At 52.1% G+C, this 16,491-nt stretch overlaps 1 protein-coding gene across 1 annotated transcript in view; it reads right to left on the bottom strand.

The window, feature by feature from the left end:
- Window positions 1–16,491, bottom strand: part of COLQ (collagen like tail subunit of asymmetric acetylcholinesterase) — a 77,898-nt gene continuing 61,407 nt past the window's right edge. The window contains 7 exon segments of the mRNA XM_021071338.1: window positions 1–1,406; window positions 3,533–3,635; window positions 5,035–5,155; window positions 5,462–5,523; window positions 5,526–5,580; window positions 6,691–6,830; window positions 13,029–13,134. Of these exon segments, the coding sequence (XP_020926997.1) occupies window positions 1,337–1,406; window positions 3,533–3,635; window positions 5,035–5,155; window positions 5,462–5,523; window positions 5,526–5,580; window positions 6,691–6,830; window positions 13,029–13,134 (657 nt within the window). The 3' untranslated portion in view covers window positions 1–1,336.

A 16,491-nucleotide genomic window follows, 5' to 3' on the forward strand; every position in this document is an offset into this window, starting at 1 on the left:
TAGGGAAGTACACTGCCTTTATTTCTCGATTTCCCATCCGGAGATCCCAGGATGAAGGCGGTGGCTTCACATGGACAGATGTGGGTCCTGTTGCATCAGCCCAGGACTTGCGGTAGAGGCTGAGGGAGCCAGGCTGGCCACTGTGCCCACCTCTAAGACACCACCGATGGGCTGCCCCTGCCCCTGAGGGACCACCAGCAGGCCGAGTGCCTGAGAAGCAGACACATCAAACAGACTTGTCCACAAGCCCAGGAGTATCCCTCCATCTGGTCACCAACGGGCAAGTCCCATTTGAGGTCTGCGGCGGGGGAGATGGCTTTCCCAAACACAGCTAAGCCCCACTCAGGAAAGCGTGACGAACGGCAGCTCGGAGACACACAGGACTGATGCTCCGGTAGAAACGTGGGCTTGTGCACGTGCATGTGGACATGGCCATGCACGTGGAGGCGGGAGGGAGGTCCTGGGGCGCTGGCGGGAGTCAGCAGGCACCCGGGCGCTGGCACTCAGGGTGGACGCCTGCTCTGCCCGGACGGAGCTCGTGCTCAGTCATGGGGCCCAGATGGGAAACCAGATGATGGCCTGGCTGCTAGCGAATGTCCCAAAGGGGAAAGGGACACAGGACAGAGGTCCAAGTGCGCAGAGCCACGAGGTCAGCATGGTGCCACGGCCCCGCTCCTGTCCATAGGGCCAGCACCCTGGTGGGACCTTACCCTCCCGTCCCTCCCTGTCAGGACGCGGGTTTCTCAGTGCTTATTCACAGTTGGGGCTCTTCCTGTGGGAGCCCCATCCACTTGAGGTGGGCTGGGCTGCGTCCAGCTTGGGGGGGCGGGTACTTCAGTGGGCCCAGGGCTGGGAGCCACCCCAAAACAGGTCCACTCCCTGCTCTGTGGTTCCCCGGGCCCGGGAGCCCTGATGGCCAACTGCCGGGTTGGAACGCCTGCAATTCTGGAAGTCGGGGGGAACCGAGAAGCCAGCACACCTGACGCCCCCTGTGGATATGAGCAGACTCCAGCAGTCTGTGTGTGTCTAACAGTGCGAAGCCAAGTCCATGACATTGGTAAGGGGAGGGCCCTGGAGGCCGAGGGTCGCGGTGGGGAGCAGCCCCCAGGCTGGTTGTGTGGAGGAGGGCCGGGGGCTTGGGGAGAAGACAGGGTGCAGCGTCTGAAGCTCTTCCAGTTGGACTGAGTGAAAAGCATGTCTTAGCAGCAAGAGTTTGTCCTTGTTTCTGTCGCACAAAGGTGGTGGAAACCGGACCAGGACAGGGCGAGGTCAGTCTGCCCAGCGTGGAGAAGCTGCTGTCAGTTCCGTGGGTGCAGCCGCCGCCTCCTGGTGGCCCTCAGGTGAAGTAGCGGCAGGGCGTGGAGTCGATGTAGCAGTAAGGGGTGCACCGAAGGTCTCCGTAGGACCTAAGGGGGTGGGCAGTGGACCGGAGCCCGGGAGGACAGAGCCACACTCTAAATGGCTGCCTTTCGGACTCGATCAAACCTCACCAAACAGCTGCCCCTGTGGCCACCTTACTAAGGGCCAGGGCTCCACAGAGGCTGTTCCCATTCTCATTTGGGGTGAGGGGCTTAGGGCAGCTGAGTCCAGGCCTTTGGGGCTGTTTCCCTGGAGTCCAGCTGAGCGATGTGGGGGGAAGGTGTTGGTAGGTAGCCTTGCTCTGAACATAGCATCTTGGAGAGAATCGTCCTTAGGCCCCACCGAACTATTTCTGCATGGTCCATTATGGCAGCCACTGTCCAGATGTGGCAACTGAGCTCACTCTCTCTCTCTCTCTCTTTTTTTTTTTTTTTTTGGCTGCACCAAGGACACATGACAGTTCCTGTGGCCAGGGACTGAACCTGCCCCACAGCAGTGGGAGGCAGCTTGCTGCAGTGATAATGCTGGATCCTTAACCCACTGTGCCACATCGGGAATTCTGTGACTGAGCTCTTGAAGGAAGGTTAGTGTGATTGAAGAAATGGATTGTTAACTTTATTTAACCTAAATAGCTGCTGTATTAGCAGCCTCTGTAAGTCCAAGTGCTAATTCCTGGGACTGTGGTATACATTACACCCACGTTCTCAGGGATCTCTTGAGGCTTCTCGGGATTAAGAGTGACCACAGTGACCAGGGGTAAACCCTGGGCTCCACAAAGTCCTGTACCCCATTTCTGACTGTCTATACTCAGTGGTCTCCACGGGGCCTGTCAGCAGCCCCCACCCCCCACTGCAGGGGGGCCAGCATGCAGACACGCAGATGCGGTGGGTCCTGGCCTAGTACTTGGAGTTTGGGGGTGGCTGTGGAGTTTGTGGTTCCCCAGCCTGATTTGGTATGTTGATATGAATTTGGGGGTGGGCATTGAGGTTTTCCCTCCTTGGAGGAGAGAGACAAGCCTGGTATCTGTCCCCTAGCCCTGCTGAGGGCCTGGGTCCCAGCCCACAGACGAAAGGGGCTTGCAGCAAAGGCTGGGGAAATTGGGGCCCAAGGGGCCAGAAGTCCACTTGAGTCTAGAAAGGAGCAGAACGCCAGCTAGGGGAGAAGTACTCCCTGCCCCCCAACTTTCCCTGAAAGTGATCCAACTCTGATCCTGGAAGACCTGGGGGAAAGGGGGACTGTTTTGCACCTTGAACAGAACCCAGGAGGCCTCATTCTGGGCGTGGAATGATGCCTTCCAGGGCAGAGGCCCTCACCTGGCTTGGGTGATGTCCTCGTAGATGCTGGGACCCAAGAATATTTATCCTGAGCCATGCGAATACCCAGAGGGGTCTCAGAAATAACTGCAGGAAGACTACACTCCTGGGGTTTTCCTGGAGGAGCCAGGAGCCAGCAAAATTAGATACTAATGCTGGCGAGACCTCACTTGCACCCACAGGCCTGCCCAGTGGGTCCAGAGGATTCAGGTTACAGAGGCTTAGATTCTTTGAAATGCATAGATAGCCTCACCCTCCACTGGGTTCCCCACCCAGGCTACAGCCCAGGAGGCCAATGTGGTCACAGGAGCCACTGGGGATGGCCATGGTCAGCTCAGAGGCCACTGCCCAGGGCATAGGCTGGAGCTGGGGGCACAGGGCTGCTCTGAGGGGCACATAGGAATTCAGGGTTTTTTGCTTTGTTTTTTTGTTTTTTAGGGCTGAATCCATGGCATATGGAGGTTCCCAGGCTAGGGGTTCACTTGGAGCTGCAGCTGCCAGCCTATGCCACAGCCACAGCAATGCCAGCTCTGAGCTGCATCTGTTACCTATACCACGGCTCACTGCAACACCAGATCCCCAACCCACTGAGCAAGGCAAGGGATCAAACCCGCATCCTCATGGATACTAGTCAGATTTGTTTCCACTAAGCCATGACGGGAACTCCCATAGGGGTTCTTTTTTTATTGCCTGCCCCCCAGTGTGAGCAGGGACCAAGTGTGTGTTCTGTGTCACCATGCCTCAGTGTCTAGAAAGCCCCAGGAACATAGGAGCCACTCAGGAATATTTGTGAAGGAAAGAGGAGTAGGCAGGAGGGAGGGAGGTTGGAGTGTGACAACAGCCTTAGAGGCGGTCCCTACCCAGGGAGATAGGTCTCGCAGGTCAGGTGGCCGAAGTCAGAGCCATCACAGTCCTCCACGCCCTTGTGCCGGTGGCCATCTCCACAGTAGGCCCTGCGACAGCCTGAAAGGACACAAGAAATACAGGCTTGAGAGGGAGTGGGGGGTGAGAGGGGAAAGCCTGGCAGGACCGTGTGGCCTGAAGGACCCCCCAGCCTCCCAGAGCCTGCACCCTCTTGGATGGACCCCCACAAAGCTTCAGTCCCCAATCCCCTGGAAGGAGGCCAGGCCCCACCCAGACCTGTCACCTGTTAGCTGAGAACCTCTCAAAGCCTCCGTGTCCTTGTCCCAAAACTGGGGTGTGGCCACTGCCTCCTGTCATAGGACCACTGCGGGTTCCCGCAAGGCAGGGTCAGGAGATGGCAAGTAGGCACATCGATGGCCTTGGTGGCTCTTGTCTGTCTGCATGGAGCGTCCAGATGAGGACCCTTGTCCCTCGGGAGCCAGACCCTCTTGGACAAAATCTCTACTCTCACACCAGGGAGGGGCCTGGAGTATGACCCCACCCTTGGTTTTACAGGACCACAGGACCCCATTAGTTCTTCCTGCTGGATTATCTCCACCAGGGACAGAGGGACTCCAGGCAAAGCCAGCATCCTCAGAGTTACTACACTGACAACCCTTGTGGGCAGTGAGAACAGCCGCTTCACCCCTGCATTGGCCCCTGTGCACCTGCCATCCTCCCCTAAGCTGCTTGCTGGAAAGGAACCTGCCTTTGCATATGTACAGCCTCCGCTGTGAGCCAGAGCCTAGCTCCTCACAACAGGGCCTTAAAAATAATTTGATGAGGAGTTCCCTTCATGGCACAGAGGAAATGAATCCAACTAGTATCCATGGGGATGGAGGTTCAATCCCTGGCCTTGCTCAGTGGGTTGCTGTGAGCTGTGGTGTAGGTCACAGACATGGCTTGGATCCTGCGTTGCTGTGGCTGGTGGTGTAGGCTGGTGGATGCTACCAGGACAGGCAGCATAGCTTGGGAGTGCTGCTTTTCTTCTTAAAAAAAAAAAATCTAGCGACAAAAGCAGGAGGTGAGCTGGAAAGCACGAGCTTTAGAGTCAGCCTGAAGGCAGCTCTCACTGCCTAATTCATCTAAACGGGGCTCTGCAGCAGGGCTCCGCCTGCTAAAAGTGAGTCCTGATTCAGAGTCTCGGCTTCCTCTGTTCGCCTCTCAGTCCTGCATCACCTTCATCTTTTGGGAAAGAATGAGATCCGAATGTGGGTTGTGCTAAGAAGTAGGATTCGGGGAAAAGGGAAGGCCCAGTGGCTTCTCTGGGGCCAAGATCCTTAACACCAACCCCATAACCATGCTTGGACAGGGTGGATAATTCACATTAGACTGAAGTGGGGAGAGTTGCCCCCACCCCCCCCCCGCAGCAGCAGCCCAACTCTGGCTCCAAAATTGTCCAAAACCAGCTGGTGTCCCAGTTCAAGCTTTGGGCCCTCTGGGGCCAGGCCCCACTCACGGATGCAGTTGTCACCCACGTCGCTGTTCCCGTCATCACATTCCTCCCCGAGCTGCAGGATCCCATCCCCACAGGAGCCCCGGTGGTCTACAGGGTAGTCCACAGGATAGAAAGGTGTCAGCTGGCCGGAGAAACACAGCACAGTTAGTGGGAACAGCGCACCAGGGAGGGCACGGAAGGGCCCTCCTTTCCATCTGCCCCAGCTCTGTGGTTGGCAGGAAGGCTGTGTGGGGCTGGAAGCCATCAGGAGTCTTGGTCCAGAGCCGTGGCTTCACGTGGGGGTGAAGGGGGCCCTCAGAGGCAGGCAAGGGAGTGGGCTCAGCCTTCGGCAAGAGAAGACAGCAAAAGCTCTGCATCAGGCCTCTCTGTCCCTTGGAGGTGTGTCCCCTGCCGGGTGGGGCATGTGCAGGGGTGCTGGCCTTGGTACCTGGATAGGGAGCCAGCCCAGGCTGTCCTTGAAGTAAAGAGACCTCTGGTCTCTGCGGAAGCAATGGCGTTTTGGGTGTTCAGCCTCTCAAGTTCCTCCTGGTTGTTGACCACAAAAATCTGCCAGAGAACACACTGGTGAGGATTCCAGAAAACACTTCTGCGGGGGGTGGGGAAAAAGCCTGTGTTTGGGCTGGTGTTCAGCGGGAAGGGAGGTCGCGTTTATGCTCCCAAGGCTCTCCTGAAGTAGGGACATGTGTCTTGATTCCCACATATTCCTCATCTAGTTTGAAACTCAAATAGCCAAAACAAGGTTGAAAATTTTTGAACCTTTAAAATGTTACCGAGACCTGGAGTTCCCGTCATGGTTCAGTGGTTAAGGAACCTGATTACTATCCATGAGAATGCAGATTTGATCCCTGGCCTTGCTTAGTGGGTTAAGGATCCGGCATTGCTGTGACCTGTGGTGCAGGTCGCAGATGAGGCTCCGAACTTGCATTGCTGTGGCTGTGGCATAGGCTGGCAGCTGTAGCTCCGATGGACCCCTCGCCTGGGAACCTCCGTATGCCGTGAGTGCGGCCCTGAAAAGACCAAAAAAAAAAAAAAAAAAAAAAGTTACCAAGCCTTAAATGAAAAGGTGATGTCATCTAATCAAGTAATTCTACATCTGAAAATGATTCTTAACAAAATTAATATATACAGAGGTGTCCATGACAGTGTTATTTACACCAGGGGAAGCCTGGGAGCACCTGATACATATCTGACACTAGGGCTCTGATTAACAAATCACAGCACAGCCACATGATGGGTGGATTATTATGTATCCATTCAAATGGTGCATTGACGTCCAGGGTTTACTTCAAATTAATCCAAGGGAGGGGTGGGCTGTCGTGAGTAGGTGTGAGGTGGAATCAAGATTAGCCATGAGTTGACAATTGCTGGACTTGTGTGTAGTCAAGACGGTTCATCACACTCTTTGTTCTGATATTTTCTATAATTTTTTTTTCTTAAAAAAGACAAAGAATACACTCCAAAGTGGACCAATAGCCAGATGGACAATGTGGTTTTCTTCTTATTGATTTCCCCTTATTTTCCCATTTCCCATAACAAGTACACGCCCAGGATAATGGGGTGAACATGTTATACGGAAAGGCTTCTACAAAGCCGGGGTGCATCAGGCGAGAGGTCCTGAGGGATGACCACCCCAGGTTCCCCCCAGAAGAGCCTTACCACAGGAACCCTTGGGGAACTGGGCCCGTACGCGGACTCCCCGTAGGAAGGGTTGTTCATATTCATGGGGGGGCCACAAAGACATCTTCCTGGAGGCCCGGGAAATCCTCTCTCCCCTTTGGGTCCCATTACCAGTTGTCCTAGGAAGCAACAGACTGCTGTGTTACTAGAGCAAAGGAATAGAAAACCAAATAGCCCGGGGAGGTGTTAGAAATCCTCAGGAGAGAAAGAAGTTTGACGTCCACCTTGTTTTAGGGAGGCCTGGAGGAGAGGTCCAGAGAGGCCCTTCTGGGTCCAAGGACTGGGTCCCTTAACCACACCAGGTGTGGCAGGACCTCTCCCGCCCCTCTTCCTCCCTTCCTTCTCTCTATATGCTCGGGATCAGGCACATAGGCATTCTGCTTCCCACACTCCTTGCCCTAGGAGGTGACCGTGTGCCAATTGTGGCCAATGCAAGCCCAAGGTGGGAAAAGCACGGGGGCACCTGGGAAAGTCTACCCTTTGATAAAGGAGAAGCATAGCTGGTGGGAGACATAGCTTTCTCCTTCTTTCTGCCTAGAAGATAAACAAGACATCTGGTACTGCAGCAGCCGTGATGTAATCATGAAGCAACAAGTATGAGAAGAGAAGCCAGCATGCAGGGAAGACCAGGGCTTTGTGGGGCCTTGGGCTTTGATAGTGATGCTTAGAGGCTAAAGCAGCCACTGTTCACCTATGGACTTTGCTGTAAGATGAAAACTATCCCCTCTATGTTTAACAATAGGGATTTCGTGCTGATGGGCACCTTGTTGGCTGATAACATTATTTTTGTTAACTCATTTTATTTTGTTCTTATATATGAGATCTTAACAAAGGGATTTCTGAATGTGGGTTTCTTTGATTTCTTCTAGAAAATGGAATGTTTGAAAATGCTCAGGCTATTTGTTCTTCCCTGATGCTGAGAAGTGTATCCTGAAAAGATATGGTCAGGAAATTTACCCCTACAAGGTGGAACACTTGCTAGGGAGACAGTTCTCACATTGGCTTTTTTGTTTGGCTGCATCTGTGGCTTATGAAAGTTCCTGGACTAGGGGGTGAATCAGAGCTGCAGCTGCCAGCCTATACCACAGCCACAGGATCTGAGCTGCATCTTCGACCTCTGCCATAGCTTGGGGCAACACCGGATCCTTCACCCACTGAGCGGGGCCAGGGATTGAACCTGCATCCTCATGAATACTAGTTGGGTTCTTAATCTACTGAGCCACAACGGGAACGTCTCACCTTGGCTTTCAAAGGCCCTGATGCCCAGGCCACGCTCCAGAGCAGTTACATCAAGACTTCTGAGCATGAACCCCAGCATTGTGCTTTGCAGAGCTCTCGAATGATTCCCAAAAGCACCAAGCACTGTCTTGGGAAATGCTATTTGCACAAACTAATTGTCCTCCCCTTCACCCTCCATCCTGCCCTCCCCAGGAAGCTCCTAGCTCACTCTTGATCTGGGTTTAAACATCGCTTCCCAGGAAAGCCTCTCACGATCCTCACACTCCATTTTCTGTTCACATCGGAGTCAGCCTCCTAGCTCCCCATGCCTTTTTTCCCTGGCACTTATCTCTGTAATTCTATACATTGTGAGATTATCCTGTCTAGGTCCATCTCCTCCAGGAGAACTGTCAGCTCACAGCGGCAGGTGAGTGCCTGTTTTTATGTGCCAGGGCTTGGCACACAGTAGGAGCACAGTACATGTTTGATGATGGAATGAATGCATGCAGACTAACTGGAAAGAAAAGGTCTTCAGAAAAGACTAGGGGTCTCACACTGATCGGCAGAAAATGCTAGAGCCAGAAACATCCAAAGAGCAAAGAGGAAAAGATGGGCACTGGAAAAGGAAATAAATATCCGCCTCCTGGGAAAAGAAGAGGTGCTAGAAGACCAGCCAGTCATTGGTTTCAGATTGTATAACTGTATCCAGGGCAGACAGCACCTGGGGACACAGTTTGGAGATGCCACAAGACAGGGGGAAATGACGCCAGGGGATGGGTCTGGCCAGGACCAGGAGCAAACAGCTGCAGCTGGAGGGGGAGACCCCAGTGGGAACGCTGCCAGTTTGAGGGGAAGGGAGACTTGTCATCATCTTACACCAAGCTATGGTCATTTGTCCTAACAAGAAATGCAAAAGCAATCCTGTGGGGGGAGCACCAGTCTCGTGTTCAGAGAGACAGAACCTCCACCAGCCCAGGAATATTCCAGGTAGTTAGGCACCTGGGGACCATGGGAAAACTCTGTAACCAGGGATGTGACTGCAGCAGGGAGCCACCGTCCAGCACTGTGTGACCCCCAAGGACCCCTCCAGAACCACAGCGTCAGAGAGACTCAGGAGTCTGGCCTATTATCCAGCTAATTAGTGGGGAGGCTGAGATCTGAATTCATATTTGACTCGACACTATGCTGCTGTTCAAAAGCCACACGTCCAAGAATATTGATGCTCACAGGAAGCTGGCAATTCCCAGGTACCATGTTGATTCACTTAGACTCTGTCTGGGTGCAGGAAGGACTCAGCCAAATTTGTAATTTGGTTATTGCAAATTACATCCTAAAGGCATTTTGCTGTTGTTCCCTCCCCATCCCCAGCCCCTCTTTCTTGGGTAACTTGGGTAATGAAAACCTCCCGCCACCCTCCACCTCCTCGCACCATCCTGCCCCCCAGGCATGGGGCAGCAAAAGCCAAGGTGGCCTCCGAAAAGGACGGCAGGATATGGCAGGGAGCCACATCCCTGCTGCTTCCTCCCAGCTGTCCAAGGGCATCTGTTACCCCGGCCTACTTCCTGCCACACCGCCCTGGAGGGCACGGCAACTTGAACTGCCCCACCTTGGTCTCTCGGAGCTTGTCCAGGGGGCCCAGCCTCTCCACTGACCCTGGCAGCCAGAGGACCCAGCTCTCCATCTTTGCCCAGGGAGCCTCCCATCTCCACTGGATGCTGCAGTGGGAGCAGGTCTGAGAGGGAATCTGGGAGAAGGCAGAGGAACCACCAAGTCACCTCCACGTCACCCCTGAGTCCCACTCTGCCCCTGCAGAAGCTGCATGGCTACATGGGAGGATCCTGAGACTAATAGTCACAGACTGGTTCTGGACCAGGAGTGGTCACCTTGGGGACCTCTGTGATTTCTGAGGCTCCAGGGAAGTTTAACCTGGGGTCCAGAAAGCCTGAGGATACCACAAGATGGATCTGGGCAGGGGTTCTAGAACTCTGGGCAGTAGTGTGTGGAGTACTACATGTAGGCAGACACATTTTTTTCCCCCCTGGGAGAGGACTTTATCAGGCCTCAGAAATGGCTTTGGAGGTCTGTTCCAATTCCTGATGAAGATCCAACTGGTCTCAGACACACAGAGAAGGCCCCTTTTAAACCTCCTTCCCCTTCTTCCCCCCCCCCCCAAAAAAAGCATTTCCAAAGAGCAGCATTATTTCCCCATTTTCTTCCGCCCCCTCACTCTGAGAGGTTCCCCAGAAGGGAAGTGACTCAAAGGAAGGACGGAGGGGAACATCAGTCAAAGAACTGGCCCACATCCTGCTTGGCTGCCGCGCAATAACCCAGGTGGGACAGACTGAGGGCCAAAGTAGCCCAGGCATATGGGCACCTGCAGGAGCCAGGCCTGCCCATCCTACCTGCCAGGTGCCATGGGGATGCCAAACTGACTTGGCTAAGACCCTGCCTCAAGGACCTGCCATCTAGAAGGAAGAGGAAACACATCTGCAGAAAACTGTCACCCGTGAAGGGGCCATAGCAGACATAGCGTGGGACTGGGGCCTTAGGAAGGGCTTATTGAAGAGAGGGCTTTGAAGGAAGGAGAGGAGTTGGCCGGATGGACCAGAGGATGACGGGGACGCTATTTCAGGTCATGTGGACCCAAAGAGACCCTAGGAGTTTTCTCCAGCTCCCGGGAGAGCAGAGTCCACTGGAGGCCGAGGGCAGTGAGGCTGGGACCTGGCAGAGGATGGGTGGTGGGAGGGGGAGCATACCAGCCGGTAGAGAGGTGCTGGAAGAGCAAGAAAGAAAGCAGGATTACACGGCCTCGCTGCAGCCATAGGGCTGCAATCCACCAGAGGCTGACAAGACAAAACAGGGGGCATCTGAGCGAGCTGCTGAGGGTTTCCCTGTCCTGCCCTTCTCACTCACTCCGCGGTGCAGGAGGGAACCCAGACTCAAGTCAGACACACACAGTGAGAAGAAGACTTAGTTTGCTGAAGACACTCCCCCAACTATTTTCCCCCTGGCTATTTCTCAGTTCTGTGAGCCCCTAAATACCTCAAGGGCCAAGAACATCCCTTCCAAAGGCAAATCCCAGCTTCAGGCCAAGCTCTCAGTCTCTAGGGTTGCCAGCTCATGGTCATGGGGCTCAAGGGGAACCAAGGAGGAAAAGGATTATTTGCAAGAACCTGTATCTGATCATCCAGTCAACACAGAGAAACAGAGTCTGGGCGTGAACGTGGAGCCTGGGCTGCATCTCAACCCAGGTCCCCTAACAAATAGAAACAGGTGGGGGGATGGCTTATTGTCATGGTAACTGATGTTCTTCCGTTAATTTTCCTCTCCTGATTTCAAGGAGGCAGCAAGACTTTGTGCTTTTTTGCTCCTGCTAAGAAACAAATACTACTTGAAGACTTCTGTCTTTCTGCCCTCTTGTTCTCAGAAAAGAAAATCTCGTAAGAGGGGCAGGTATCTGAGGGGGCGAGGAGGGAGGGGCTGGAGGTCAGAAGAGGAGGGATGGCCCCAGACACAGGGAGGAGGGGGACCCCGAATCCTAGGGAAGAGACGAGGTCTCAGGAGGAAAGCTATGGGGTGCCCCCGGGGAGGTTGAACCTTGGGGATCAGGACTCTGAGGCTTGGGGATGATCTTGATACCCACAACTGCCACAAAGACGGTGGTCATAGGTCTGACCACGTGGCCTCAGACAATAGGAATTTCAGAGGCAAAGAGGGCAGATCAAAGGCTGGAGGGACCGCCCTGGATGTTTTTCTGCCATAATTCCCCAGGATCTTTGCCCCACTGTTTTTCAGCAGGTAAAGAACTGGAGAGAACCCCAGTAATGCCTGAGACTGAATTTTCTTCACAACTTGTCAGGTTAGAGTCTCAAAGCCAGTTTTTTCTTTAATTTGTTTGTTTGATTTTGTGTGATTTGGCTTTTTTTTTTTTTTTTGGTCATACCTACTGCATGCAGAAGTTCTGGGCCAGGGGTTGAACTCAAGCCACAGCAGTGACCTGAGCCATAGCAGTGATAACACTGAATCCTTAACCACTGGGCCACCAGGGAACTCCTCCAAGCCAGTTTTGGTTTAAGGGAGCTAACAAAATGACATTTCTTGACCATCTCATGATGGGGTTATAAATATTGGCCCATAAACACAGTGGGGAAAAGTACAATTTGCAATTTCAAAATGCCCTCATTTTCTTAAAAAAAAATTTAAAATTGAAATTCCCATCATGGCACAGTGGAAATAAATCCAACTAGGAACCATGAGGTTGTGGGCTCGATCCTTGGCCTCGCTCAGTGGGTTAAAGGATCTGGCGTTGCCATGAGCTGTGGTGTAGGTCGCAGACACCTCTCAGATTTGATGTTGCTGTGGCTGTGGCATAGGCCAGCAGCTGTATCTCCAATTGGACCTCTAGCCTGGGAACCTCCATATGCTGTGGGTATGGCCCTAAAAAAAAAAATTAGAATAAAAATTTTGATCTCTTTATATAACTGAGGACAAAGAAACTGGCACAGTCAGTAAATAGCATTCTTGGATCTAGAGATACTATGCTATCATAGGCTTTACTTTGAGCTGAAAAACAAAATAAAAGGCTTAACACCTGCAAGTAAACAAAATGAAACCAGATAGTATGTAGCTATGCCCTCTTCAATGGTAGCCTTTTCATTTCTTTTTAGTGATTTATTTCTATATTTGATGCAAATCAGTAAAGACTTTCATAACACTGTGAAAGAGAGAAAAATTAACAATGTCATCTCTACTTCTAGATTTAAGAGAACTGCTCAGAACCTTGAAATGTTTTTCTAGGAAAAGGTGTTAGTTAATTAAATATGTGTCTGTTATTTTTCAAAGTATAAATGACATCACTAATGTAATTTTTCTTCTTTTTCTCTCCTCGATCTGTTCTCCAGAATGTTAAATCTAGGCCAGAATAGTGTTTCTCTCTCTTATGTAAAATTTGATTGAGCCACATTATGGAGAAGTTATGCCTTGGGCTGTTTCTAACTCAGAACACAAGGCAGGCCTCTGCTGACATCTCCTGTGCCCTCCCTGGGAGGCTGGCTGGGAGGGTGACACTGTGTGTTCACGTGAAGCAGTGTTGCTCTTACCTGCAGATGGGGGGCCCGGGGGGCCTGGGGGACCAGGACGACCAGTTTGACCAGAAGGCCCAGGTTTGCCTGGTGGGCCCATCACTCCACTATCTCCCTTCTGCCCCTGACGGAGAGAAAGGCAGAGCCTGTTATAACAGCATGATGTGGCCAACTTCCTTCCCCATTCATCTCTACTAAATTATGGGCCACTTTGCCCTTTGGAGCAAATGCCTGGGGGAGGGTGCAGTTCCAAAGATCCCGGAGGGATCACCAAGCTCCTGAAAAGCTCAGGGCAAGTGACATTTGAGAAAGTGATGGATGCAAGTTTATAGACATGACTTTTTTTTAATTGAAGTATAGTTGATTTATAGTATTATGTTCGTTTCAGGCGTACATCATATTGAGTCAGTGGGGTTTTTTCTTTTGCAGATTCTTTTCCCTTATAGGTTATTACAAAATATTGAGTATAGTTCCTTGTGCTACAAAGTAAATCCTTGCTGCTTATCTTTTTTTTTTTTTTTTTTTTGGTCTTTTTAGGGCCACACCCATGGCATATGGAGGTTCCCAGGCTAGGGGTCTAATCAGAGCTACAGCTGCCGGCCTATTCCATAGCCACAGCAACGCGGGATCTGAGCCTTGTCTGCAACCTAAACCACAGCTCATGGCAACTCGGGATCCTTAACCCACAGAGCAAGGCCAGGGGTTGAACCGGTGTCCTCACGGATGCTAGTCAGATTCGTTTCTGCTGAGCCACAGCGGGAACTCCTATGTATAGCCGTTTGTATCTGTTAATCTCATACTCCTAACTTGCTCCTCCCCCCTGGTCATTGTAAGTTTGCTTTCTACAGACATCACTTCTTGCTCTGTCCTAGACACATAGCACATGATAGTGAACAGGAACCAGTGTAACTCACTCTCCTCAATGGGCAGCAGAGGAAACAGGCTCAGAAAAGAGATTAGGCCATCGTCTGGCATCAGGCCTCTGCCTGCTTGTCAGGACTGTTTCTGTCTCAGCACAAGAGCCATTTCCATCTGATGGCCTCTTGTTGCTCTCAGGATAAGGCCTAGCCCCTAACTTCAGCCTTCACAGCCCTGAAAGCCCAGGCTTTCCAGGATTGTCCTGGACTTTTGGCGTTTGGGGGCTTCAACAGCATCCATGCTTTCTACTTCCCTTCTCAAGACTCCTCTCTCTGCCCTAAACGCCTCTCCTCGCCCCTTTGCCTAGGTAACTTCCTCCCAGACTTCAGCTCCCAGCTAAAATACCGTTGTGCAAAGCCTTCCCTAACCTTGCCTGACCCAGCCAGTTCTCCCCATCATAGGCCCTCATCCCCAATCATAACTACCATTGTTTGTGTGCTCATTTCTTTAGTGTCTCTGCATGAGACAGAAGCTCCCAGAATCTGTCTTTTTCACCTCCCTTCCCCAGATCACATAGGGGAGGAAAAGAAGCTGAACACACAAACAGGATATAGTTTGTTGGCTCTAAGCCGAGAGATCTGGGCTTTCATCTCGGCCATGGGACCCTGGGTGAGTCACACCATTGCTCTGTGCCTCAGTTTTCTCATATGTAAAATGAGCCAGGCAATATACACACCTGCGTGGGCTTCTTGTGAGGCTGACAAAGATCTCAGAGGTGGAAAAGTGATTTGCACAGAACCAAGGGCTACATGGGGCCCAGCTGATTCTCGTAGCCATCAGCTTGGTTTTACCTTTTCCACATGGTTAGAAAAGTCTTGATTTTTTTTTCTTTTTAGGGCCACACCCATGGCATACAGAGGTTCCCAGGCTACAGGTTGAATCAGAGCTACAGCTGCCAGCCTATAGCATAGCTACAGCAATGTGGGATCCAAGCTGCATCTGTGACCTACACCACAGCTCACAGCAACACCGGATCCACTGAGCGAGGCCAGGGACCAAACCTGCATCCTTCTGGTCACTAGTGGGATTCATTTCTGCTGTGCACAACGGGAACTCCAGAAAAGTCCTGATTCTTAACGAGAGGCACACCTACAGGTATAGGTATCCCACACGGGATGCCCTCTTTGCTGTCTGCTCTGGAGGGTTGACGTCTCCCCCCAGCGCTGCTCTTAGGAATGACCCCAGAAAGTGAGACTGGCTCTCGCTATGGACCCTTCCCCCAAACCATCTGCTAACTGTCCATTCTTGCCAGGGCCTCACTGGAGTGGTAACGGGTGCCTGGTGTCTTGGGCCTGGTCCCTGTCCCTGCACACTTGTGCCTTGGCAGCCTCGCCCACCTGATGGAATGTAATCTTTCCCATGCTTAGGGAGCAGGCAGGCCAGGCACTTCTTTCAACCATGTGACCTGGGACCTGCCACTTTGTCAACATGGTCCTGGGGGCTCCCTCGGCAATGGGCAAGGAGTTCTGAAACTCAATAAGGGACAGTGAGGTCAGAGTTGTCTCCAATTCCATCCCCATGGAGGGAATCTTAAGCCTTGCCCAACCCTTAGGATTCCGTGAGGCAACAAAGACAGGTCCCAGAATGGCAAAGGAAGTCACACAGTCTTAATATAGCCATGGTGAAGGCTTGTTTTTCTAGCAGCCGTGTCAGCTGGCTCTGAGCACAGGAAGTGCCACAGCTCGAAGGAGCTGGACACTCTCCTTGTCCTGACCTCAGTGGTAATGGAATATTCTGCCGATCATCATCTACTCGGAACAGCCTTGTCTTGAGCAGGACTCACTGGGCAGCACTTTCCAGGAAAAACATTGTCTACTCTTTTATTGCCACAAAGTTTGGAGATTCCTGTCAAGGAAGTTGTACTGTCTTCATGACTGAAGATTTGTATGATAAAGGCAAGAGCTACTTTCCTGAAGGCCAGGCCTGACTTGGTGTGATGATGTGCAGGGGGCTGGGGGGAATCTGGTCTCAAGTCTCCAGGTGCTAATGCTGCCTGGAAACTGGTTAGCTGGGGTTCCTGAGTGGTTGTGCTACTGCCCTGGCCCTCAGTTTCATGGTGACTACATGCAAAGAATTGAGTCTATGGTCTCTAAAATCCTTCTGGATATAAGTTCTATTTTTTGTGGTCACACCTGTGGCATGTGGAAGTTCCTGAGCCAGGACTGAACCTGCTCCACAGCAGCGACCTAAGCCCCTAAGCCACAACAGTGACAACACCAAGTCCTTAACCCACTGAGCCACCAGGGAACTCCTTGATCTGAAGGTCTAATCTCCCAGATGATCTGGATTTCTGATTCCAGGATTTAAGTTGACTTTACAAGAACCTCCAGAGATTCTTAGCACTACAGCTCAACAAATATTCTGTATGCCTAGCTCCACTAGGCAATGAATTCATGACAAAAAGAGAGTATCATGGTGGGCTTGCAAGGCTGATCATTCAAGTCCAGCTGATTAGACAGGCAGAGGGGGAGGGGCTGGGTTCAGTCAGCTTGTTTATAGGGTCTCAGAGGAAGATGAGCTCATTTCCCTAACTTCTCTGAGCTCCCAGATATGGTGCTGGCAT

This window comes from Sus scrofa, chromosome 13 (genome assembly GCF_000003025.6).
Source record: "Sus scrofa isolate TJ Tabasco breed Duroc chromosome 13, Sscrofa11.1, whole genome shotgun sequence".
Classification (NCBI taxonomy): Eukaryota; Metazoa; Chordata; class Mammalia; order Artiodactyla; family Suidae; genus Sus; species Sus scrofa.